The 25,101-nt window shown below is 49.2% G+C and overlaps 1 protein-coding gene across 2 annotated transcripts in view; it reads right to left on the bottom strand.

Moving 5' to 3' along the window:
* Nucleotides 1-7,737: 7,737 nt before the first annotated feature.
* Nucleotides 7,738-25,101, bottom strand: part of VRK1 (VRK serine/threonine kinase 1) — a 71,771-nt gene continuing 54,407 nt past the window's right edge. For both annotated transcript variants that reach the window (XM_029066204.1, XM_029066210.2), the window contains 2 exons: nt 24,647-24,737; nt 7,738-7,964 (listed from right to left, as the gene is read on the bottom strand). In XM_029066204.1, the coding sequence (XP_028922037.1) occupies nt 7,933-7,964; nt 24,647-24,737 (123 nt within the window). In that variant the 3' untranslated portion in view covers nt 7,738-7,932. The remainder of the gene's footprint in view (nt 7,965-24,646; nt 24,738-25,101) is intronic.

The raw sequence follows: 25,101 nt of genomic DNA, 5'->3' as shown, positions 1-25,101 counted from the left end.
TATTAATTATGGTACTTATTAAGCACTAACTATGTGCCAAGCACTGTTCTATGAATGAAGTAGATACAAGTTAATCAGGCTGGAACACAATCCCTGACCCCCATGGACTCACACTCTTAATCCCCATTTTACAGATGAGGTAACAGGCTCAGAAAAGTGAAGTGATTCGCCCCAGGTCAAACAGTAGATACGTTGAGTAGCCGGGATTAGAACCCTTGATCTTCTGACTCCCAGACCCGTCCTCTATCCACAACGCCACGCTCCTTCCCAAGCACCTAGTACAGTTCTCTGTCCACACTAAGGGCTCAATAAATAGAATCGACTGACTGATTGACAGTATGTGTCTAACCAGATGAACTATCCCAGCACTTAATACAGGGTCTGGCACATAGTAAAGCGCTTAACAAATGCCATTTAAAAAAAAAAAAGAATTACAACTACACCGGGGAGAAATAGGAACCCTTGCAGCGCCAGCTTGCATTCTCCCAGTCCCTTGGGAAGGCTAAGACTTGGGAGGAGGCCGGGAATCCTGGAAGTCACTCGAGAATCCTGAGGATCTCCCTCCTCCAGCGTCACCCAGAGACCTCGACACCCCTTCTCCCAGTCAGGTGCGTCAGTCAGCGTGGCTCAGTGGAAGGAGCCCGAGCTTGGGAGTCGGAGGTGATGGGTTCGAATCCCAGCTCCACCACTTGTCAGCTGGGTGACTGTGGGCAAGTCACTTCACTTCTCTGGGCCTAAATTCCCTCATCCGTAAATGGGGATTAACTGTGAGCCTCAGGTGGGACAACTTGATCACCCCCTATCTACCTCAGCGCTTAGAACAGTGCTCTGCCCATAGCAAGCGCTTAACAGATACCGGCATTATTATTATCATTAATCATTATCATTATCATCATCATCCCGATGAGGGTCCCTAGCAGGTCCTTCCATACCCCCCCGCCACGCGGCAGCCTGGATCTTCAGCCTCGTAGGAGAGCCCACAAAGGGAAAGTCCCATTTAAAATCGGGCTGAATTAGAGTCAGGAGCATCGACCCTAAAGTCAGCCCTGGAAACACGGCTTTGGCTAATTCATAGAGAACGGGGTTCGGAAGCCATCATATGTTACGTTTACTGCATGCTTACCTCCCCAAATCTCTGAGGATTACCTAAACAATGACCGCGATAATGGAATAATGTCTCAAAACCCTGTGAAACTGATAATAATCGTTGTGGTATTTGTTAATCGCTTACTGTGGGCCAGGTCCTGTATTAGGCGCTGGGGTGGATACAAGCAAATCAGGTTGGATGCAGTCCCTGTCCCTCGTGGGGCTCACAGTCTCATCCCCCCGTTTACAGATGAGGTAACTGAGGCACGGAGAAGTGAAGTGACTCGCCCGAGGTCACGCAGCCGACAGGCGGCGGAGCTGGGATTGGAACCCGTGACCTTCTGCCTCGGAGGCCTGTGCTCTAGCCACTACACCATGCTGCTTCCCTAATTATCTAACTGATTATCACATGAACCTTTCCAACCTCCCCGCTAAGTAGATGCAGATATTCTCATTCTCAGTAGAGAGACGGAGAGAGTCGGTTTGACTTCCAGTTCCAGGCACTCCCACGTCACCGGTTCCTACCCTGTAGTTAGCGGCGCTCGAGTACTCCGCTAATAATCTAAAGAGGGAAAAAGAGGGAAAAAGACATCCAGATCATTTTTAAAAAGCAAACGCTTCGGGCCGTCATCTCGGCCTTCCCGATTTCATCCCATGGATAACAATCACTACCATCTCGAAACGCCTAAGTGGGATAAGCTCGTTGTGGGTAGCCAATATGACTGTTTATTGCCATATCATACTCCCCCAGACGCTTAGGACGGTGCTTTGCGCACAGTGAGAGCTCAGTCAGTACGATCGAATGAATGAATGAATAACCCCTGAACATAAATCCCTCACCTAAATCTGGCTCGCTGTAGGATTTATACATACGATTTTATTGCCATATTAGATACACACACATATGAATATATAATACTTTACATCGGTAACGATTTTAGACTTTTGAAAAACTGTGTCCGCATTAAAGCTGCGGACCAAATTTATGGCCTTAATCTCCCCGAGTCCCAATCTCCTCGTCTGTCTCGGCGACCGAGCCGAAGTTAGCCAGCAGTAAAGCTGAAATTAAAAAATCTCATTTCTGACTGCCGATCGGAGTTTGACTACTCCGTCCATGCCACTCTACTGCTCCTAGCTTAACTGGGGCTTCTGCCGGGAACATCTTGATGTGATTCGACCAGAAAGAACCACACGGCATGCGATCTGACCATTCCGAGCAAGTCACGGGGCTTCGCTTCCAAGGAAAGGTTCGGCAGCCGATTCGCCGACTCATAACAAACTGACTCGGGCTTGCGTTATCCGTTTCTAGTTATAAAGACTTGGGAAACTGAGCGTGTGTGGCCGGGGAGAAACTGGGGGTGGGAGGGAAGGATATATGTGCAGAGGCAGGGTGTAACCTCCTTGAGGGCACGGATCACGTCTACCAATTACCGTATACTCTCCTGAGCGCTTAGAACAGTGCTCCGCACACGGGAAGCACTCGATAAATATCACTAACTAATCGATTGATCGTGTGGTCCAACCGCTAACTTGTGAAGTGCCCGGATCAACTCCCACATTTTAACACCCCCCCCCCCCCCCAAAAGTAGATCAAAGCCGAAGGGAAGAAACTCACTTGGAGCATATTTTAGGCCCCAAGAGAGGCCCGCGACATGCGGCGGGAGGGCGGGGAGCAGCAGGGGAGGGGACACGGAGGGAACCCCGCCCCTCGTCCTCCGTTCCCTCACTCATCATTCATTTATTCATTCCGTCTGAGTTACTGAGCGCTCCCCCGGTGCGGAGCACTGTTCTGAGCGCTTGGGAAAGTGCACTACAACAATAAGCAGACGTATTCAGTGAATACTTCGTTCTGCTGCCGGATTATCTTTCTACAGAAACGCCGTGGGCATGTCCCTCCCCTCCTCGGAAACCTCGAGTGGTTGCCCATCAACCTCCGCACGAAACAAAAACTCCTCACTCTTGGCTTCGAAGCTCTCCGTCCCCTCGCCCCCTCCTACCTCACCTCCTTTCTCTCCTTCTCCATCCCAGCCCGCACTCTCCGCTCCTCGGCCGCCCACATCCTCACCGGGCCTCATTCACGCCTGTACGAATTCTAGTACCGGCTGTCACCTTGGGCAAGTCACAACTTCTCGGGGCCTCAGTTAACTCATCTGAGGGATGGGGATTAAAACTGGGGGCCCCGTCTGGGACGGGGACTGTGTCCAACCTGATAAGCTTGTTATCTATCCCGACGCTTAGAAGAGTGCCTGCCACACGTCTTAACGTGTCTTGTCTCCTGCCGTCGAGTCGCTTCCGACCCATCGCTCCCGGAACGCCCCGTTTCTCCATCTGCAGTCCTTCGGGTCGTGTGTCCGTAGAGTCTTCTTGGTAAAAACACAGAAGCGGTTTACCATCGTCTCCCTCCGTGCAGTCAACTTGCGTCTCCGCCCTCGACTCCCAGGCCGCCGCTGCGCGGCACAAGTCAAATGCGATTAAAAAACGTTAATCGGGTTGGACCCAGTCCCGGTCCCTCAGGGGACTCACAGTTTAAGTAGAAGGGAGTAGGATTTAATCCCCGTTTTCAGATGGGGTAACTGAGGCGAAGAGAAATGAAGCGACTTGCACAAGGTCACACAGCAGACAGGAGGATAGCTGGGGTTTTTTTATGTGGGTTGGGGGGTCCTGAAGAGTCCAAAGTTGCCGTTAATAAAACTTAGATCTGCAAGTTCAGGCCAGCCTCCTCCTAATAACGGTTCTCGGGAGGAGCTCCGTATAGACTCCGAGGGCTAGCAAGAGTCTTATCATTCCGATTAAAGGCCTCCGGAAGTCCGTCTGGATTCGTTCACTTCATCCTGTTCCCGACTTGTCCATTCCGAGCGCTTAGTACGGTGCTCTGCCCATAGTAAGCGCTCAGTAAATACTGTTGAATGAATGAAATTCAATAGTATTTACTGAGCGCTTACTATGTGCTGAGCGCTGTACTCCCAGGCTGTGCCCCGCTCAGGTATTTGGTGGGGATGCAATGCCTGGAAAGCCTAAAGCTGCCTCGCTGGGCTTACGCCTGTCGCAGAAGAAGCAGAGAGACCTGGTGAGCTTCCCAGGGGAGCTGAAATAGAAGGGTGTATTTACGTATATATCCGTAATTTGTTTATATTAATGTCTGTCTTCCCCTGTAGACTGCGAGCTCGTGGGCAGGGAATGTGTTTGATGTTATATTGTACTCTCCCAAGAGCTTAGAAGAATGCTCTGCACCCCGTAAGCGCTCATTAAATATGACTATTAATAACAATAATACCACAGGGCATCCACTAGATTGGAAGCTCCTCCGGGGCGGGGATCATGTTTTCTACTTTTGTTGTAAGCTTCCTAGGTGCCCAGCTCACAAGGTGAGGAGGTATATCTCCCAACAAGGATTTTGGACCTAAACGCCTAGAGTTTTGGTTTTTTTTTCTTAACCATCTATGTCAAGCACTTACTACATGCCGGGCGCTGTACTACAAGCAGCGTGGCTCGGTGGCAAGAGCCCGGGCTTGGGAGTCAGAGGTCATGGGTTCGAATCCCGGCTCTGCCACTTGGCAGCTGGGTGACCGTGGGCAAGTCACTTCACTTCTCTGTGCCTCCGTTCCCTCATCTGTAAAATGGGGATGAAGACTGTGAGCCCCACGTGGGACAACCTGACCACCTTGTATCCTCCCCAGCGCTGAGAACAGTGCTCTGCACATAGTAAGCGCTTAACACATGCCAACATTATTATTATTACTAAGCACTGGGGTAGATGAGTGCATCAGGTTGGACACACTAGCCCATCTGGGGCTCACCGTTTTAACCCCATCTTCCAGATGAGGTGGTAACTGAGGCCCAGAGAAGCGACTCGCCCAAGGTCACGCAGCCGACAAGTGGCGGAGCCGGGATTGGAACCCACCTCCTTCTGACTCCCAGGCCCGTGTTCTATCCACCAGGCCACACTGCCTCAGGACCCCGACAAGTCCTTGGAGTTTCCAATTCGAAAATGGGAGCTTTTCAGGCTAGTAGTTTAGTTTTTTGGGGGGGGGGGGCCCGGGGGGGTTTAAAGTCTGCCCTCTCCCAGTCCTCATCGCCCGTAAAATCCCTACTTCCTTTCCGTCCCCTCTGACAACGGAACAGAGGTCCCTCCGGTAAGCTTCCAAGTGTTCGGTTCAGTGCTCCGTAAAGAAGAGGTACCCAATTCATTCCGAGGCTAATAAATACATCCTCATCATTTTAGACGGACTGCCCAGCTAGACCCTTCTGGCTTATTCTGGCTTTGACTATTTGCGGGCAAAATGAGGGGAAGCAGGAGTGAATGGACCTGGAAATCAGGATTGGGCGAGGGAGGAAAACATCAAGAGATGGCAAAGAGACAAAAACAGGCAGTGAATAAAGTACTTCGAGGGCCTCCCGTGGGAAGAACAACGTACGTGAACCAGATACGCAGATAGTAGCCACCAGAAAATCGCGAACGGAAACATGGAGGGAGCACAGTATTTAACAAGATGGGAAAGGGAAGAGAGCAGTGAAGTCCATCAAGCAAACTTGCTGGCTAGCCGGGCTAGTGGTTTCTCATTCATTTTCGCAGGCCTGCCAACGTAGTAACACTTAGAAAAATGCCAGCACTTGTTAAAAAAAACAATATGCAAGAAAATGTTTGTTTTCCTAATATTTAACCAACAGGTTTTGCTGTTTTTGTGTTTTGAAAAATTAAAAAGGAAAAGGCATGTACACAAACACACACCACACACATTTCGTCCTATTTTAAGCCTCAATGTGTTTGAGACAGAACTTGAGAGTTGATTTAAGTGCCACAAATAAACTTGGGACCATAAAGCTTTCAAGTGCCGAAATCCAGACTTCCCCACAACTCGGCAACGCTGTCTCCCAGTGCCCCGGTTCTCTGCTACGGAAACGACCGCGGCTTTGGAGATCGCAGGAAAGGGTGGAATCCAGCGTGCAAAGATTCAGTAGATGGAGCCGTTCGTTGCCCGGGGAAAGCCGAGGAAAAAATAATCCACCTCGATTACCCAAGGACCCGGTAAACTAACGGTTTGAGGATGGAGTGAAGGTCGTCGGTGCATCCAGCTGTGCAGAGGAGCGAGGCTGGAAGAGGCCCCTCTCAGCTCTACGTGGAGGATTTTTCTTCAGCCACCTTGCCTTTACTGCCTAAAGGTCTAGTTCTTCTTCTTTCTCTTCTTCGTCATAATAATAATAATTGTATTAAGCACTTACTATGTGTCGAACACTGTATTAAGCACCAGGATAGATATAATAAATCAGATCGGACAGTGTCCGTCCCACACAGGGCTCAAAGCCTACGGATGAGGGAGAATAGATATTAGCTCGTTAAGGGCAGGGAATGTGCCCACTAATTCTGTCGTTCTGTAATAACAATAACAGTAATAATAATGATGGCATTTGTTAAGCGCTTACTACGTGCCAAGCGCTGCTTTAAGCGCTGGGGGAGATACAAGGTAACAGGTTGTCCCACATGGGGCTCACAGTTTTAATCCCCATTTTACAGATGAGGGAACTGAGGCACAGAGAAGTGAACCGACTTGCCCGAGGCTACACAGCAGACAAGTGGCGGAGCCAGGATTAGAACCCATGACCTCTGACTCCCAAGCCCGGGTCTTTCCCTTAAGCCACGCTACTTCTCATACTTCTGTATTCTCCCGGGTGCTTAGTACAGTGCTCTGCACATTGTAAGCACTCAATATCGTCGACTGATTGATTCCCCTATTACAGATATGGAAGCTGAGGCCCAAAGAAATTAAGTGACTCGCCTGAGGTCACACAAGAGGCAGGCTTGGTTTTTCTCCCTCCCCTTCTGTTGGTGCACGTTGATTGGCCTGAAACTCCTACAGAGGGATTTTCTGGAAAGCACCACCATCTTTACCATGTTAATATAGCAAATCCTAATACTGCAAATTAATATCCATCCTCCGGTGCTTTTCAACACAGTCAACCCAAACCTCACGACGACTTTGTACGGTTGGGGAATAATTACGGGACATTTGGGATTTATGGGAAATTTACATCTTATATTTTTAAAGGATATACTTCGTGATGAAAAAAGTAAATTGTGAGAACCTTTACAGTTAAAAATAAAACCCACCAAAACCCTCCGGTGGGCAGCATACATATTTCACAAGCTGAACTTCAAGGAAGATAAAAATGATGGAGTATAAAAAGTATTTAAAAATCAAGACAACCAGTCTCATCTCAGCTTGATCAATGATCTTGGACAAGTCACTTCATCGGTCTGTATCCCAATTTCCCCCTCCAAGGGGATCAATGGGAGGATAGCAACAGAGCATTTCAGAATATCTGAAAGATCCCACAGCCATTAATTTCACTGTTGCTAAAGCCGGCATCCATCTCTAAGAAGGTGCACCGTGTCATAAACACTTTTCTAAGGAAACAGTGGCCCAGACTTTTATTTGGGGATTTAAGGCGATAAAACACTTTAATTCACACATACATTTGGGGGCGGGGGGGAAATCAGTCTGGATGTAAATAAAGTAGAGAAATACGGGCAATGCACAGACCTTCCCGAGCATCAGGTCCTTTCAGGGCACAGAAAGTACCTCATTCGAGCTTTACTTTAGGAAAGACTCAAACACCGTCAAGACATCGTAGAATTCAATAAATGCACGGAACTTGAAAATTTGAAAAAATGCACTTTTATCATTTATACGATGCTTACTCGAATAAAAAACTTAATTCTTCAAGGTTAAGTACAAAGAAGCAATTAGTAAACAATGCATAATTTTTCATTATTCATATGGAAACTTAACATTTAAAATGCCAAAGAGGAATGAAACAAAACTAAACGTCGGGCTCGTGCAGGTCACTCTACTTCGGAACTCTCTTTCGAGATCTCGTACCTTCGAAAACAAGAGAAAGACTCAAATCAGTCATCAGTAAAGCACCGGAGTGGAACAAAGATCCCCACGTTGGGTTCGATTCTTTCTGTCCTAGCAATTTGAAAAGAAACCTACAATGAAACAATTAAATGCTGGTAATGGCTTGACAGCTTTTATGTAAAGAATCTTTCCTTAATGCTTGGCCGGAAATAATGACTTCCTTTTAAAAACTGCAATGAGGTCTGGGTAAATTGTTTGGAAAATAACCTAGTAAAAAGTGACACTAATTTGTCCCGAAGGCCGAGCCCCGGTTTCATAGCTCTGGGGTTTGCGCAACTGGGTGTCACGCGTCGAATTAAGAACATCGGCCCCAGAGCGATGAATAGAAAACAGCATTTCCAATTAGAAATCATTCATCACCAGGGTAAACACGTTAATTCTACGTCATAACGCACACCGATAGCTAAATACGTATTCATTTTGGTGAACCATCAATTGCAGGTAGTCAGGAACACAGGTTTGCCAATTCCCCAATTCCACCGTCGGACTCTCCAACTTGAAGAGCAGCTCTAGACCATTCTGGCACCAAAAACATACTCTACTGGGACTTGCCTTTTCCTGCCCGCCCCGGCAGCAAACTACAGATCCACACCTGCACGCTTAGGACACGGCTCCGCACACAGTAAGCGCCATCAATAAATACCATCGACTGATTAAGGCAGATGCGTTCTCCCCCGGCCAACCACCGAGGACACTGCTGTGCACACTCCGAGGACCCGACATTCCTGCCGTGAGCAGGAGCGAGCAGGAGGGCAGAGGAAGTGAGGCACGTGTAATTCCGATTTCAGGATTCTCGGGCATTTTCACCTCCGACCACGGCTCTAACCCTTCTCCACCTCAGTGCCACGGTTGCAGGGCTCTAACCCCTTACCACGCAATCAGTCGGTATTTACTGAATGCTTACCGCGTGCCACCAAGCGGTTGGGAGAGTGCAACCCGAAAAGGTCGGGAGACGCGTTTCCCGCCCGCAGCGAGCCGCCCCTCGAGCAGAAGCCGACGGCAAGAAGGACAAGGAAGCAGAAACGGCAGCGCTAGTAAGAACCGCCACAAAGCCCTGGGGCGGGTATGGCTCTTTTTAAGCTTTGGCTAACGGCCAGCACATTAGGCAAAAGGAGTCGCCTCTGGCGTGGGTTCTACAAATTGCTGGGCACCGGCAGGAGAAAATGCTCCTCCGAGACCCGGGGGAAGGAGCTGGCTTAGGTGCTTCCCCGACACCAGCGAGGCAGAAGGTGTTTTACATTCACCATTTCCAAAGTATCCCATCTAATGCTGCCAAAGGAAGAGGCAGATTTTTAAGGAAAACCGAGCCTACTCATTTTAAGTATCCACTTCTCTTACTCTCGTAAAGAATCGGTGATTTGGAATGTTCTGTCAGAATACAGATTGACTGGTGAAATCGAAGTATTACCGCAAGCCTCAAGAAAATCTCCCAAATACAAGCTCTGATAAGAAGACGTCGAAGTTTCCAAACGTGGCTATATCTAAGCTTAAAGAGCAAGAACTTAGGAAATGTCTTCGTAAATGCCCATTATTACCGTGGTTCCTCCCAAGAGAGATCGAAGAGCAAAGTACGAATAATTTCCTTCCCCGAGTGATCCGCAGCTTTGGGAATCAACATTCAAGACCCATCACAAGACCCATGTACGACTACAGAGGCGATTCTTCACACCGTGGCGAAGTTCGCTGGCCGTTATTATTAGTGCATCACACCTCCTGAATCATTAGAATCACTTCCAAACATCACACGAGAGTCCTAAACTTTTTCGTCTGCGCTACTCTGAAGTGGGGGAAATCACATGTAGCACACAGACGATTCTGCAAGTGGTTAAAAATTATGCTCGTTTAAAAACAGGATCAGAGACCCTTGTCGCTCAAAACCATCCTCACTGTGGGCAGCGAATGTGTTATACAGCACTCTCCCCAGCACTTAATACATGCCTAGAGAAGCAGTGTGGCTCAGTGGAAAGAGCCTGGACTTGGGAGTCAGACGTCATGGGTTCGAATCCCGGCTCTGCCACCTGTCAGCTGGGTGACTGTGGGCAAGTCACCTCACTCCTCGGTGCCTCGGTTCCCTCACCTGTAAAACGGGGATTTACGGCGAGCCTCACGTGGGACAACCTGATTACCCTGTTTCTACCCCAGTGCTTAGAACAGTGCTTGGCACACAGTAAGCGCTTAACGAATACCAACGTTATTATTATGCTCCGCACACGGGAAACGCTCAATAGATACGACTGAAGGAATGAAAAACCACACTATCACTCACCACTTCTCTTTCTTCGGGAAAGCTAGGACGTGACATGTTTTGAAACCATCGTGCTTATGTAACACAATAGACTCACGCTTATTTCAAAGGAATATCTGAATATTTCAAATGAATCAAAACCTCAAGGAAATGATGCACACGCTTAATTCTTTTAATGCTACTTACTGCGTGTCAGGTACCGTACTACGCGCTGAGGTCGACACAAGCTGAACAGGTTGGACGGCCCACGTCTCACCTGGGGCTCAAAGCCTTAATCCCCCTTTGACAGATGAGGTAACTGAGGCAGAAAGAATGACTTAAATATGTTCTAAAATTAAGTTGCTCCCATTTTGCTCAGTATACTTTGAATGACTGAGAGGGAAAAAATTCTTACCAAACTGCAAAATATCCAATTGCGTTGGAAAACTGTTAACAGAGAGACTGACACCTCCAAAACTACTGCTGGTAGTGACCATGTTCTAGAAACATATACTGGTGATACCAGCAATAACAAAGCCCCCAAACTGAATATGAACTGAAGCAGACTATGCCTCAAAAAATAAAAAATCAATGACATTTGAGCACATACCGTGTGCACAACACTCTATTAAGCACTCGCCAAACCCGAGTTGGCAGAGACTTTCCCTGCCCACTAGCGGCTTATAGTCTAGTTGGGGGTGGGGGGGGGGGGGCACAGATAATAATGTAAATACATTTATAAAATATAATTTATAGATAGGTACAAAAGTGCCGTGGGGAATACCAAATGCCCCGAGGTCACAGTCAAGTGCTCTGCACATAGTAAGTGCTCTGCACATAGTAAGTGCTCGATAGATATCTCTGATTGCTCGATAAATCTTCCAACTCACACCCTGTGAGGTAATGTAGTGTGTCCTTCACAGAGAGCTGCTTCAGTCTCTAACGGTGCAAAGTGGATTGGATTTAATAATAATTATGGTATTTGTTAAGCATTTGCTGTGTGCCTGAACCGCAGCGTGCTAAGTGCTGAAATCACTGCTTCCATTTAATTATGGTTTTCTGCATCATCTCTGCTTGATAAACATCTCGGTGCATAAAATAATAATAACGTTGGTATTTGGTAAGCGCTTACTATGTGCAGAGCACTGTTCTAAGCCCTGGGGTAGATACGGGGAAATCAGGTCGTCTCACGGGAGGCTCACAGTTAATCCCCATTTTACAGATGAGGCACAGAGAAGTGAAGTGACTTGCCCACAGTCACACAGCTGGGATTCGAACCCATGGCCTCCGACTCCCAAGCCCAGGCTCTTTCCACTGACCCACACTGCTTCGCTAAAACTCCAATAAAGGTGAAGATTTTGTTATGAGAGGATATAAGGACATATTTACCACCCATTTCAAAGCAGCGAGTGGTGTCAGATCAATTTTGCGGGCAATCTGTCCCTGCATTATAATTCGGTTATTCCATTTGCCAAATTGCAGTACAAACTTGTGAAGGAGTAGGTAAATGGCGATTGGAGCAGCGTGGCTCAGTGGCAAGAGCCCGGGCTTGGGAGTCAGAGGTCATGGGTTTGAATCCCAGCTCTGCCACTTGTCGGCTGTGTGACTGAGGGCAAGTCACTTCTCTGTGCCTCAGTTACCTCACCTGTAAAAGGGGATTAAAACTGTGAGCCTCACGTGGGACAACCCGATGACCCTGGGTCTACCCCAGCGCTTGGAACAGTGCTCTGCACATAGTTAAGTGCTTAACGGATACCAACATTATTATTATTATTATTATTAGAGGGGCATTTCTGCCCATTGCCTTAGGAAGGCAACACATACCAAAGACGGTCCATAGTAGCAGACGTTTCTATACTTTCAGTTTTGAATTCCCTACTACAAAAAAAATTCAATGCATGAAAACAGCCTCTGGACTTACAAAACCTGTTAAAACTGGACCGTCACTTCAGTACCCTGTGGGCAACTCACTTAACTTCTCTGGGCCTCAGTTCCCTCATCTGTAAAATGGGGATGAAGACTGTGAGCCCCACGTGGGACAACCTGATTCCCCTGTGTTTACCCCAGTGCTTAGAACAGTGCTCTGCACATAGTAAGCACTTAACAAATACCAACATTATTATTATTATTACCCTCTGATGGATCCAGATGCCTGCACCATTTTACCGGAATGACTTTAAGGGCCCAACCAGCCAACAGGCACGCCTTGAATGGTTCACTTTTCATCCTGAAATTTTTAAAGTTGGCATTTTGGAGGAATCATTTCTTAGGTGCAATTACCCCAATAACAAGTATTAGGCATATTGTCTGGGTTTTTTTTAAAAAAAAGGGCAGAAGCTAGCACCTCATCCATTCTTTTTAAATGCCTTTAATTACCTATGTCACGGCATATTTCTCCAAAATCTCCCTCAGTTCCTTCCACATCTTCAACCTCAACAGCGTCAGCAATAAAAATGCTACTCCTCTGCGACTCGTTCAAGACCAAGGAAATGGGCTATAGATAGCCAGCATCCATCCCACGTTTCTGTTAGCACGATGTGAATAATAATAATAACGTTGCTGTTTGTTAAGCGCTTACTATGTGCCGAGCACCGTTCTAAGCGCTGGGGTAGACACGGGGGAATCAGGTTGTCCCACGTGGGGCTCACAGTCTTCATCCCCATTTTACAGAGGAGGTAACTGAGGCACCGAGAAGTGAAGTGACTTGCCCAAAGTCACACAGCTGACAAGTGGCCGAGCCGGGATTCGAACCCATGACCCCTGACTCCAGAGCCCGGGCTCTTTCCACTGAGCCGCGCTGCTTCTCGTGAAGGACTTGGGATACGGCGATTCCAACCCGGATGTCTTTAGGAACGGTGATTAAATCAGACCAGTTGTCAATATGGATAGTTAACGTGGTCCTCTGTTGCGTTTCCTCATCTGTCACGAAGAAGTATTTTGGTACAGTGGAAAGAGCACAGAGCTGAGAGTCGGGAGACCCGAGTTCTAATCGCGGTTCTGCCAGTGGTCTGCTGTGTGACCTCGGGCAAATTCATCCATTCGACAGTATGTCATTCATTAGTATTTATTGAGCGCTCACTATGTGCGGCGCACTGTACCGAGCGCTTGGAATGTACAGTTCGGCAATAGAGACAATCTCTGACCAGTGACCGGCTCACAGTCTAAACGGGGGAAATCATTTAACGTCTCCGGGCCTCTGTTTCCTCATCTGTGAAATGGGGCAAGGGGAGCGTCCCCTGGGGTAGGGATGATGTCCGATCTGGGAAGCAGCGTGGCTCAGTGGAAAGAGCCCGGGCTTGGGAGTCAGAGGTCACGGGTCCGACTCCCGGCTCTGCCACTTGTCAGCTGGGTGACCGTGGGCGAGTCACTTCACTTCTCTGGGCCTCAGTTACCTCATCTGTAAAATGGGGATTAACTGTGAGCCTCACGTGGGACCACCTGATGACCCTGTATCTATCCCAGCGCTTAGAACAGTGCTCTGCACATAGTAAGCGCTTAATAAATACCAACATTATTATTATCGCCTTGTATCTACCCCGGCTTAGCACATAGTAAGCACTTAATGAATGCCACGATAATACGGTTCCTCTTGCTTTCTCCTCAGCAGCTTCTACAGAGCTGCTATCGGGGCTGCGTCCCGCAATTAGAACACCACTTCACTTCATTTCGGGAACAAAGAATTCTTCGCCTGAGACGCGCCGTCGAATGAGCACTAGAGGCAGATGAACTTGGATCGTTCTTCTCCCCCCGAGTTAGTTACGACATTAACTCCCTACTTTTCGCCAAGCACTCCGGCGAACACAGGATAAGCAATTCAGACAGCCCCTGTACCATAAGGGGCTCACGGTCTAGATGGGGGAGGGCAGACACGTAGAACAAGATGAAACTGCAAGCGGGAGTCAATTAAAAATCAGTGCAAATTAAGGACATCACAAAATGCAGCCCAACGGTTCTTGGAGCAGGGCAGACCTCAAGTTCCTCACCGCTCCGGGCCAGCGATCTTCGGTCGCAAGCCGCCACGGCCTGCGCAGAGACCTAGGGAGGTGGGAGGTGGGGCTTCGTTCCCGGAGCGGGGCTTATCCGGGCACTGGATTCCCCCGGCTCCCCGACCCTCCAAACCCCCCCACCCCGAAGCTCACGAGAACCCTGAGCCACGGGGGTCTCGGTTTCTGCCCATCCCCTGTCACGGGAGGCGGTTCGGCCATCGCTCCCAGAGGGGAGCGGAAACGCTGGGCTGGGGATCCGGCTGTCCTCTGTTACGTCTGCGTCCCAGTTTGATCAGTCTTTAATATACGCATTCCGATTTCCTTTCTCAGTTTATTATGTATGTCCAGCAGCATCCTCTTTTTTTATTTTTTAAACGGTATTCGTTAAGTGCTTACTATGTGCCAGGCGCTGTACTCAGCACTAGGGGAGATACATGCTCATCAGGTCGGACCCAGCCTCGCCTCACGTGGGGCTCACGGTCCTAATCCCCAATTTACAGGTGAGGGAACCGAGGCCTAGAGGAGTGAAGTGACTTGCCCGAGGTCACAGGGCAGACGAGCGGCAGATCCAGGATCGCAACCCAGGTCCTACTGATTCTCAGAGCTGTGTTCTATCCACTCGGCCACGCTGCTTCCCATATTCTGCTTCCTCTCTGTTCTGCACTGCGTGCTTTCTTTCTCCGAGTTAGGCAGTTTCTTTTCTATTGGCCCAGCAGCAGATGTTATTGGAACCCTTTGGACAAATACCCACTTTCCAGAACTCAGGTTTAGGATTCAGTCAATTTAACGCATAAGTACATTTTCTTGACATCGGCCCCTCTATCTGTACTGTTGGATAAATAATTGGGGCGTTGGTCAAAATGATCAAACCATGCCACTGAAACATGCTCTCTACGGAAGGAAAAGAGAATCCGTTGCAGAAATCAAAACCCAATTTTTCGTCGGTCAACATCTTACAGTTGAGCCCCAGGATTTTAATTTCATATATTCCGCAAAAACGTGGGTGTGCTGTGCACCACTGTATCGGGGGAAACTTCTTCCCTTAGACCGAGATGTAATCTGTCATTTTTCCTATTCCTGACGTGGAGACCGAGCCCTACTGCCACCTCCGATCTCTGTTAGGCACCGACGCCTCGATCTGGTTCCCATCTCGTCGTTATTATTGTAATTATTACTGCCGTACTGGATAAGCACTTACTAGAGATCAAGCACTGTTCTCGGGGCTGGGTTAGATACAGGTTAATCAGTTGAGATACACTCCCTGTCCCACACAGGGCTCTCAGCCCAAGAAGGAGGGAGAACAGGTATTGAATCCCCATTTGACGGATAATAATAATAACAACGCTGGTATTTGTTAAGCGCTTACTGTGTACAGAGCACCGTTCTAAGCGCCGGGGGAGATACAGGGTCATCAGGTCGTCCCACGTGAGGCTCACGGCTAATCCCCATTTTGCAGATGAGGTCACTGAGACACAGAGAAGTGAAGCGACTCGCCCACAGTCACACAGCTGACAAGGGGCAGAGCCGGGAGTCGGACCCACGACCTCTGACTGCGGAGCCCGGGCTCTTTCCACTGAGCCTCGCTGAAGCGCTGGGGTAGATACAAGGTAATCGGGAAAGAAACTGAGGGACGGAGCAGCTAAATGATCTGCCCAAGGTCACACAGCAGGCAAGCCAAGATTAGAACCCGGATCATCCATGGAAGTCACCGAGCCCATACAGGGTGCAAAGCACTGTACTACGCGCTTGGGAGAGTAGAATACGACGGAGTTGGTGGACAGGTTCCCCACCCACGACGTAGGAGGGTCTTCAGACGCCCAGACTAGGCCATGCCGCTTCCCTCCCGCCCCAGTGCCAAGGCTCCAGAGCCTCTGCAGCCCCCCTTCCCCCGCTGCCAGGGACGAGCCAGTAAGAAGTTTGGAGGAGAAGGAACGCTGCCTCTTTTTTTACGGTCTTAGTGGAGCGCTTATTATGAGCCAAACGCTGTTCTAAGCACTGGGGTAGAGACAAGTTAATTAGGTCTCCCTAAGTAGGAGGGAGAATGATAATAATAATAATAATGACGACGATGAGGGTATTTGCTAAGCACTTACTACGTGCCAAGCACTGGCTGGGGGAGATACATTTAGACTGCCATCCCCCCCGATTAGACCGTGAGCCCGTCACTGGGCAGGGATAATAATAATGCCGGTATCTGTTAAGCGCTAACTATGTGCCGAGCACTGTTCTAAGCGCCGGGGGAGACGCGGGGGAATCAGGTTGTCCCACGTGGGGCTCACAGTCTTAATCCCCATCTTCCAGATGAGGGAACTGAGGCCCAGAGAAGTGACGTGACTCGCCCAAGGTCACACAGCAGACAAGTGGCAGAGCTGGGATTCAAACTCATGACCTCTGACTCCAAAGCCCGTGCTCTTTCCACTGAGCCACGAATGTCTCTTTCTGTTGCCGAACTGCACGTTCCGAGCGCTTAGTACGGTGCTCCGCACACAGTAAGCGTGCTCGATAAATACTGCCGGATGAAGGAATACAAGGTGATCAGATCGTCCCACGTGGGGCTCACAGTCTTAATCCCCATCTTCCAGATGAGGGAACTGAGGCACGGAGAAGCTAAGTGACTCGCCCAAAGTCACCCGGCTGACGAGCGGCGGAGCCGGGATTAGGACCCCCGACCTCTGACTTCCGAAGCCGGGCTGTTTCCGCTAAGCCGCGCTGCAGTTTACAGTCTGAGGAAGCTGAGGCGCGGAGAAATTAAGCGACTTGCCCAAGGTCACCCAGCAAGCGACTGGCAGAGCCGAGATTAGAACCTAGGTTCTCTGACTCCCAAACTCATACTCCTTCGACTGGGTCACGTTGCTTCTACTTAGGAAGGAACTGAATAGCGGGAGGGGTGGGGGGGTGGGGGGGTGTTGTGTGTGTGTGTGTGTTCATTCAATAGTATTTATTGAGCGCTTACTATGTGCAGAGCACTGTACTAAGCGCTTGGAACGGACAAATCGGTAACAGATAGAGACGGTGCCCGCCCTTCGCGTGTGTGCGCGCGTGCATTGGGGGAGGGAGAAGCGGGGAGGCAACGAGGCGGAAAAGGGAACAGAATCCCCTCCAGATGGAGCTTCCACATCCTGGGCAACGTCCGGACGGAGCGCGCGCCCTGGCTCCAAATTGTACAACTGTGGTCTTCCAGAACGAAGGGATCGGCTGAAAGGGAATCCGCTGATTCTTACTACAGGTTTATCTACAGTTCGGGGTGATGACATACGGCTGCCACCGACTGTGGCTTAATAATAATAATAACGTTGGTATTCGTTAAGCGCTTACTATGTGCAGAGCGCTGTTCTAAGCGCTGGGGTAGATCCAGGGTCATCAGGTCGTCCCACGTGAGGCTCACAGTGAATCCCCATTTTCCAGATGAGGCCCAGAGAAGCGAAGTGACTCGCCCACAGTCACACAGCTGACAAGTGGCGGAGCCGGCGGTCGAACCCATGACCTCCGACTCCCAAGCCCGGGCTCTTTCCACTGAGCCACGACGGTACCCCGCGACCTTACAAAAGCCGTGCGCGAATGAAACGGTGCCAGCCCCGCTCTTGCCGCGTGCAAAGGCCGGAGGAGGAAGCCTGGAATTCAGGCGCCGGGAGACGGTGCCTCCGGTGACGGCTAGCGGGGCGGGGAGAAGAAAAGGACCAAGCTACTTGGACGGTAAGGATCGGCTCCTTCCGTCTCACGCGGTCGGCTGGTGCCCGACACCTTCAAACATCCGACGCTAAGAGGTCTCTCCGAAAGGGAGCAATGTCCGCGCTCCGGTATCACCCTCGCAGAAAAACCAAACCCGAGTCTGGGTGCGCAAATGCCCGCCTCGGGACGACTGCAGTCGTCCGCTCGAAACGCTTCTCTTCTGTTTCTACTGCTGCTCCGGTCTCTACCTTGTCTAAATCTGTCTCGCCCCTTTATTCATTCATTCGATAGGATTTATCGAGCGCTTACTGTGTGCAGAGCGCCGTACTAAGCGCTTGGAAGGGACAAGTCGGTAACCGAGAGAGACGGTCCCTGCCCTCTGACGGGCTTACGGTCTAACCTTTAAAGGGAGAAGGGGCCTGACTGGGTTTATAAACACAAAAAGACGCATCCGAGCCGACGGATCGGACCCGCTGCTCTGATTCTTCTTGACTACGATTGCGTCTCATCTCTGCCGGTACAAATCCAGAGTTACAGCTAAGAACCGGAGAGATCCTCGGTGGAAATTTCTAGACAATAGGACGGATCCCGTCGGGTGAGGTCGATCCCTTTAATCCTTCGGAGGAACCATCGGGAGCCCCGGAAAACGGAGCGGCAGCACGGCCCACTGGCGAGAGCACGGGCCCGGGGGTCGGAGGACCTGGGTTCTAATCCCGGCTCTGCCACTTCTCTGCCGTGTGCCCTTGGGCGAGGCCCTTAACTCCAGAGCTCGGGCTTGGGAGTCAGCGGTCAAGGGTTCGAATCCCGGCTCCGCCGCTCGTCGGCTGTGTGACTGTGGGCGAGTCGCTTCGCTTCTCCGTGCCTCAGTGACCTCATCCGTAAAATGGCGATGAAGACCGTGAGCCCCACGTGGGACAACCTGATTCCCCTGTGTCTACCCCAGCGCTTAGAACGGTGCTCTGCACACAGTAAGCGCTTAACCAAAATACCAACATTACTATTATTCTCTGTGCCTCAGTTACCTCATCTGTTAAAAGGGGGATGAAGACTGCGGGCCCCTTGTGGGACAGAGACCGTGTCCAGCCTGATTATGTTGTATCTACCCCGGCAGTTAATATAGTGCTTGACAGTATGCGCCGTAAATACCATTTTTTAAAAAAAATCGGCTAATACGCCAGTTGAATCGAGAGATCTGTTTATAAACTTTTTCTAAAAGGACTAACTATCCCTAAATTATATATTATAAATGACTTGCTCATCTACCCCTCTAGACCGTAAGCTCGTTACGGGCAGGGTAGGTGTCGCTAATTTTGTATTGTACTCTCCCAAGCGCTTAGTACAGTGCTCTGTGCATAGTAAGTGCTCAGTAGAAATCACTGATTAACAAGAATGGCTGATACACTATCCTTAAATTATATATTATAAATGACTCCTTCAAGGACATTAGTCCATCTCCCCCTCTAGACTGTAAGCTCATTACATGAGAAGCAGCGTGGCTCAGTGGAAAGAGCCCGGGCTGCGGAGTCAGGGGTCATGGGTTCGAATCCCGGCCCGGCCACTTGTCAGCCGGGTGACTCTGGGCGAGTCACTTCACTTCTCGGTGCCTCAGTTACCCCATCTGTAAAATGGGGATTAAGACCGTGAGCCCCACGGGGGACAACCTGATTCCCTTGTGTCTACCCCAGCGCTTAGGACGGTGCTCGGCACATAGTAAGCGCTTAACGGACACCAGCGTTATCATTATTATGGGCGGGGAAGGTGCCCGCTAATGCTGTTGCACTGTACTCTCCCAAGCGCTTACTACAGTGATCTGCGCATAGTAAGCGCTCAGTAGATATCACTGATTAACCAGAACGGCTATTATCTTGCTCCCAACCCCGGGTTTCTCCCGGTCCGCACTCAGCTCCACGATCATATCCCCGTTCACGATCCCCTCCACGCTATCCCCAAGCCACCGGCCCCCCCCCATCCCACCCCGCCACCACCAGTTTCAGCTCTCCACATTTCAGGCTCCTCCGCTTCCCGCTTGCTTCGGCTCCGTACGGCCCAACGCCGCCTGCCAACTTCCCTCGGGTCTCACCTCCCCGCGCGTGCACGACGCAAGCTGCGACCCAGCCGAGAACGTGAGCGGTGACGATCCGACGTTATAACTCCGCTTGCACGATGATATCTTCGGGCTTTAACGTATCGTAAATTAAACTTTCTTTACGGGTCTATTTCCTTAAAGAATCACTGAAAAGCCAGTTTTGAAAATTGTTGATTTTTATCCACCCTGGAGTAGTGCACACATCTCTCCTGACAACTTATTTTGCTACCGGCTGCCATTTTATCAGTTAAAGTTTGCTTGATTCATGAATATCCGGAAATCAATTACCTAAACTCACTTTCTATTCAGGGAAAAAAAAAATAGATAAGACAAGCACAAACCAAAGGGCCTATGTGAGTAGAAAAATGAATAAAGGAGGAATGAGGGAGAAAATGGTTCATTTTATTTTTTTTTTTTTTACCGTTTTAAAGCTCAGTGTTTCTAATGACATACTTCCAAAGTGCACTGGTAGGAAGACGAGTGCGATTCACGAGCGAGCGAAGGCTCAAACAAAATGGAACACTGGCAGCTTCAACATTTGATTTGTTACATGCTAATAAATTCATTCCCTCAAACTTTGCTAATGAGAAACGCTACTCATTAAAATGATTTCATTCAGTTTTTCTGCCCAGGATTTCCTCTGCATTTAAAAATACCAGATCATGAAAAATAATCTCTTTCGTCTCATTTTACCATCCAAAAAGCTATGTGCAAAATTAAATAAGCCTGATGCTCATGATAACAATGATGATGGTATTTGTTAAGCGCTTACTATGTGCCAAGCACTGTTCTGAGCCCTGGGGTAGACACAAGGCAGGGAGGCGGCGTGGCTCAGTGGAAAGAGCCCGGGCTTCGGAGTCAGAGGTCATGGGTTCGACTCCCGGCTCTGCCGCTTGTCGGCTGTGTGACTGTGGACGAGTCACTTCACTTTTCTGTGCCTCAGTGACCTCATCTGTAAAATGGGGATTAACGGTGAGCCTCACGTGGGACCACCTGATTCCCCTGTGTCTCCCCCAGCGCTTAGAACAGTGCTCTGCACATAGTAAGCGCTTAACAGATACCAACATTATTACAAGGTAATGAGGTTGTCCCTCATGGGGCTCACACTTCTCAATCCCCATTTTACAGATGAGGTCGCCGAAGCCCAGAGAAGTGAAATGACTTGCCTAAGGTCACACGGCAGACCAGCGGCGGAGCTGGGATCAGAACCCACGAACTCTGACTCCCAAACCCAGGACGTTGCCACCAGGCGAGCAGCGTGGCTTAGTGGAAAGAGCACGGGCTTGGGAGTCAGAGGTCAAAGGTTCTAATCCCGGTTCCGCCGTCGTCAGCTTTGGGCAAGTCGCTTAACGTCTCCGGGCCTCACTTACGTCATCTGTAAAATGGGACGAAGGCTGTGAGCCCCAGGTGGGACAACCTGATTATCTTGTATCTCCCCCAGCGCTTAGAACAGTGCTTGGCACATAGTAAGCGCTTAACAAATACCGACATTCGTGTGTGAGGTCATGCTGCTTTTCCCCGAAGTTAGCTGATGTCAGCTCCAGGCCCCACTGGGAAAGGTGGATTTTCAATCTTGGTTCGCATCAAGGCTACCCTCCATTTGGGGCTCTTCCAGAACTAAACGTGAGAATCCTATCAGACCTTCTAAAATGAAAATATTCCTCCCTCACTAGAACACCTTGATTTTGCTTCCCCTCACTACAGCTGCTTCGACCCCCTCGCTTTCCACCAGCAATAGGGCAGATGGATGGAAGATGAAGACAGAACAGGGAGTGAATGTGCTCCTAAATTACTTGGATTTCTGCTGTTGGAATTTTTTATAATTTCTCCACACAGGCTGTCTCCAGTGTAAATAGTTCTGACATTCAAAGTACATCATCGATCGCGATCGATTTTTGTATATTTCTCATTACATTAGCGAAACCGAAGTGAATTTACCCCGGACGGAGCTGCAGAATTCCACCGAGAAGCGGCGTGACCTAGCGGAGCGGGCACGGGCCTGCGAGTCAGGAGACCCGGGGTCTAATCCTGGCTCTGTCACGGTACGCTGCGTGATCTTGGGCAATCGCAACTCTCTTTGCTCCAGTTGCTTCATCTGGAAAAGGAGGATTTCAGACTTGTTCCTCCTCCTTGGACTGCCAGCCCCACGTCAGCAACTAAAAACGCCACTATGCTCACGATCGCTATTATCTTATTACGGTTATTACTTGCACTCCCTAGAAGCCCCGTGCAGGCCAGGGCCTGGGCCAGGTCTGATCATCTTTTAATAACAATCATAAATAATAACAGTGGCATTGGTTAAGCGCTTGTCGTGTGCCAGGCGCTGTACTCCCCCGTGGGACAACCTGATTCCCCCGTGCCTACCCCAGCGCTTAGAACAGTGCTCGGCACACAGTAAGCGCTTAACAAATATCAACCTTATTATGAGAGGCAGCGTGGCTCAGTGGCAAGAGCCCGGGCTTGGGAGTCGGAGGTCATGGGTTCGAATCCCGGCTCCGCCACTTGTCGGCTGTGCGACTGTGGGCGAGAGTCACTTCACTTCTCTGGGCCTCCGTTCCCTCATCTGTAAAATGGGGATGAAGACTGTGAGGCCCCACGTGGGACAACCTGATTCCCCCGTGTCTACCCCAGCGCTTAGAACAGTGCCCCGCACATAGTAAGCGCTTAACAAATACAAAAATACCACCATTATTACTAGGCACCGGGGTGGACACACAAGCAAATCGGTTGGGACACGGTCCCTGTCCCACGGGGGGCTCACAGTCTCCATCCCTGTTTTACAGATGAGGTATCTGAGGCACAGAAGTGAAGCGACTCGCTCAAAGTCACGCAGCGGACAAGTGGCGGAACCGGGATCGGAACCCATGACCTTCTGACTCCCAAGCCCGTGATCTATCCACTAGGCCGTGCTGCTTTCCATTTACCCCCGTTTTCAGCACAGGACTAACCACATAGTTGAGCGCTTAAAAAACGCCAGGGGCAACCTATGGCGGCCAGGCATACTTGACTCTGAACAAATCAACATTCCCAGCCACCCGAAAGCAATTTTTGAGACACCCTGTACGTACAAAAGACGACAGTGGGATATCTATATCATCTACACTCTTACAGCAGCACCTAATCTATACATCATAATCTGGTTATACCAACACTGAAGGAATGAAGCGTGGCTCAGTGGAAAGAGCCCTGGCCTGGGAGTCAGAGGTCATGGGTTCTAATCCCGCCTCGGCCACTCGTCAGCTGTGCGACCTCGGGCAAGTCACTTCACTTCTCTGGGCTTCAGTTACCTCATCTGTAAAACGGGGATGAAGACTGTGAGCCCCACATGGGACAGCCTGATTACCTGGTATCTCCCCCAGCGCTTAGAGCAGTCCTTGGCACATAGTAAGCGCTTAACAAATACCAACATTATTATTATTAACGAAGGAATCCGATTGCCACAAATGTACTTGTTTTGAAGCACGTGCTAACTGAAGACATCATAGCTTCCACCCGCTACCTGCTCCACTCATCTAAGCAGCTCTTCCAATTTTGCTCCTTTCCCACTTTGTCACAGTCTTTCTCGGTTGGGAAAGGTGCTTGGTTATTACAAAAAAAATCCCCAAACCCTTCTCTGACGATCCACTTTAGCCCCTTGCCCCAGCACTGCTAGTCCAGGGAGGGGACGTCTAGGCTGGGAGGCTTTGCTTCGGCCTCAGCGTGGCTTAGTGGATAGAGCGAGGACCTGGGTCCTAATCCTGCATCCACCACTTGTCTGTTGTGCGACCTTGGGTAAGTCACTTCTCTGGGCCTCCCTTACCTCATCTGTAAAATGGAGATTATGAGGTAAGCACCATGTGGGATGGGGACGTGTCCAACCTGATCAACTTGTATCTACCCCAGCGCTTAGAACAGTGCCTGGCACATAGCAAGCACTTAATAAGTACCATAATTATCATTATAATTATTATTACTGCAGACCAGGGAAGGCTTCTAGCTTCTACTCTATGACCTTCGGTAGAGAGGAAGTTGACTTTTCATTTTTTAGCAAGGGCTGCGATGAGAAATGCAAATTATTCCATTTCTTACAGGGAATGAATCCACAAGACCCATACTACTATGGGGATAGGACATCTTAGTGAGGATGCTACAGTGAATTCTTAAATCGCAAACAGCAATTTCTAAAAAGCGACCTAGATAAAGTCAAAAGTCACATCTGTGATTCATCTACACCTTCCTTTTCAAGGAACCCCCATTTTACCTAAAAATGACCAGGTTTTACAAAGTGTAGGATTCGGTCTCTTTCCGATTTCCACCTGAATTTTGAGCAGGTCAGATACAGCACACCCTCTGGTATCAGGTACTTTCCGTGTGATCTGTGATCGCCAAGCATTACCTCCCTCTCCAACTGCCCTGGACCCAGATCTGCTAGAGAGAGATGATGCTAGATCTGCTAGAGAGAGAAATTAAGTTTGGTATTTCCACAGAAATTCCTATTTTTCCACCAAATGACGCCCATGTCTGCCTTTGCCGTGATAAATCCTAATAAATCCCGGGGGAAAAAAAAATAATGACAAAAAGCAAAATAAAAGGGGGCTACTCATACTTATATTCATCGCGAAGTTTTATCTAAGAGGGGTACGGGGGAAAACTGAGGCAGAAGTCCGAAAGAGAACAAAGAGAAGTATGTTAAACTTACAGGGGTGAGTTGCTTCCTTTGACTTTTTGGGAGAACTTGCCGTCTCTTCAGGATTTGGTTCAATGTTTTCCTCTGGTTGTTTCTTCCGTTTCTTTTGCGAAAGAAAGAAGACACATATGGCAGGGAAAAAATGACAATCATATTCATACCGGCGAGGTATTACAGAGCTCTGTAAAAACACACATTTACTCTCTTCACATCACTAAAATCTACCAGTCATTCAAAACCGACATATTTCTTTACTAGTCATTCTTTCCCTCGGAAGGGACAAAAATTAGAAAACATCCAGAGAGCGTAAGCATTCATAAATAACGCATTTACGATTTTATACACCGAATCTGTGACTTTGCAAGACTCCAGCCAATTATTTTAATTATTTCCGTTTTACCGATCGGGGACCGGAGAAACAATCACCAGCACCAGATACGTAAGAAGTTATAGAATAAAAAAGATCA

This window comes from Ornithorhynchus anatinus, chromosome 1 (genome assembly GCF_004115215.2).
Source record: "Ornithorhynchus anatinus isolate Pmale09 chromosome 1, mOrnAna1.pri.v4, whole genome shotgun sequence".
Classification (NCBI taxonomy): Eukaryota; Metazoa; Chordata; class Mammalia; order Monotremata; family Ornithorhynchidae; genus Ornithorhynchus; species Ornithorhynchus anatinus.
This window is presented reverse-complemented; position numbering and strand designations above follow the sequence as displayed.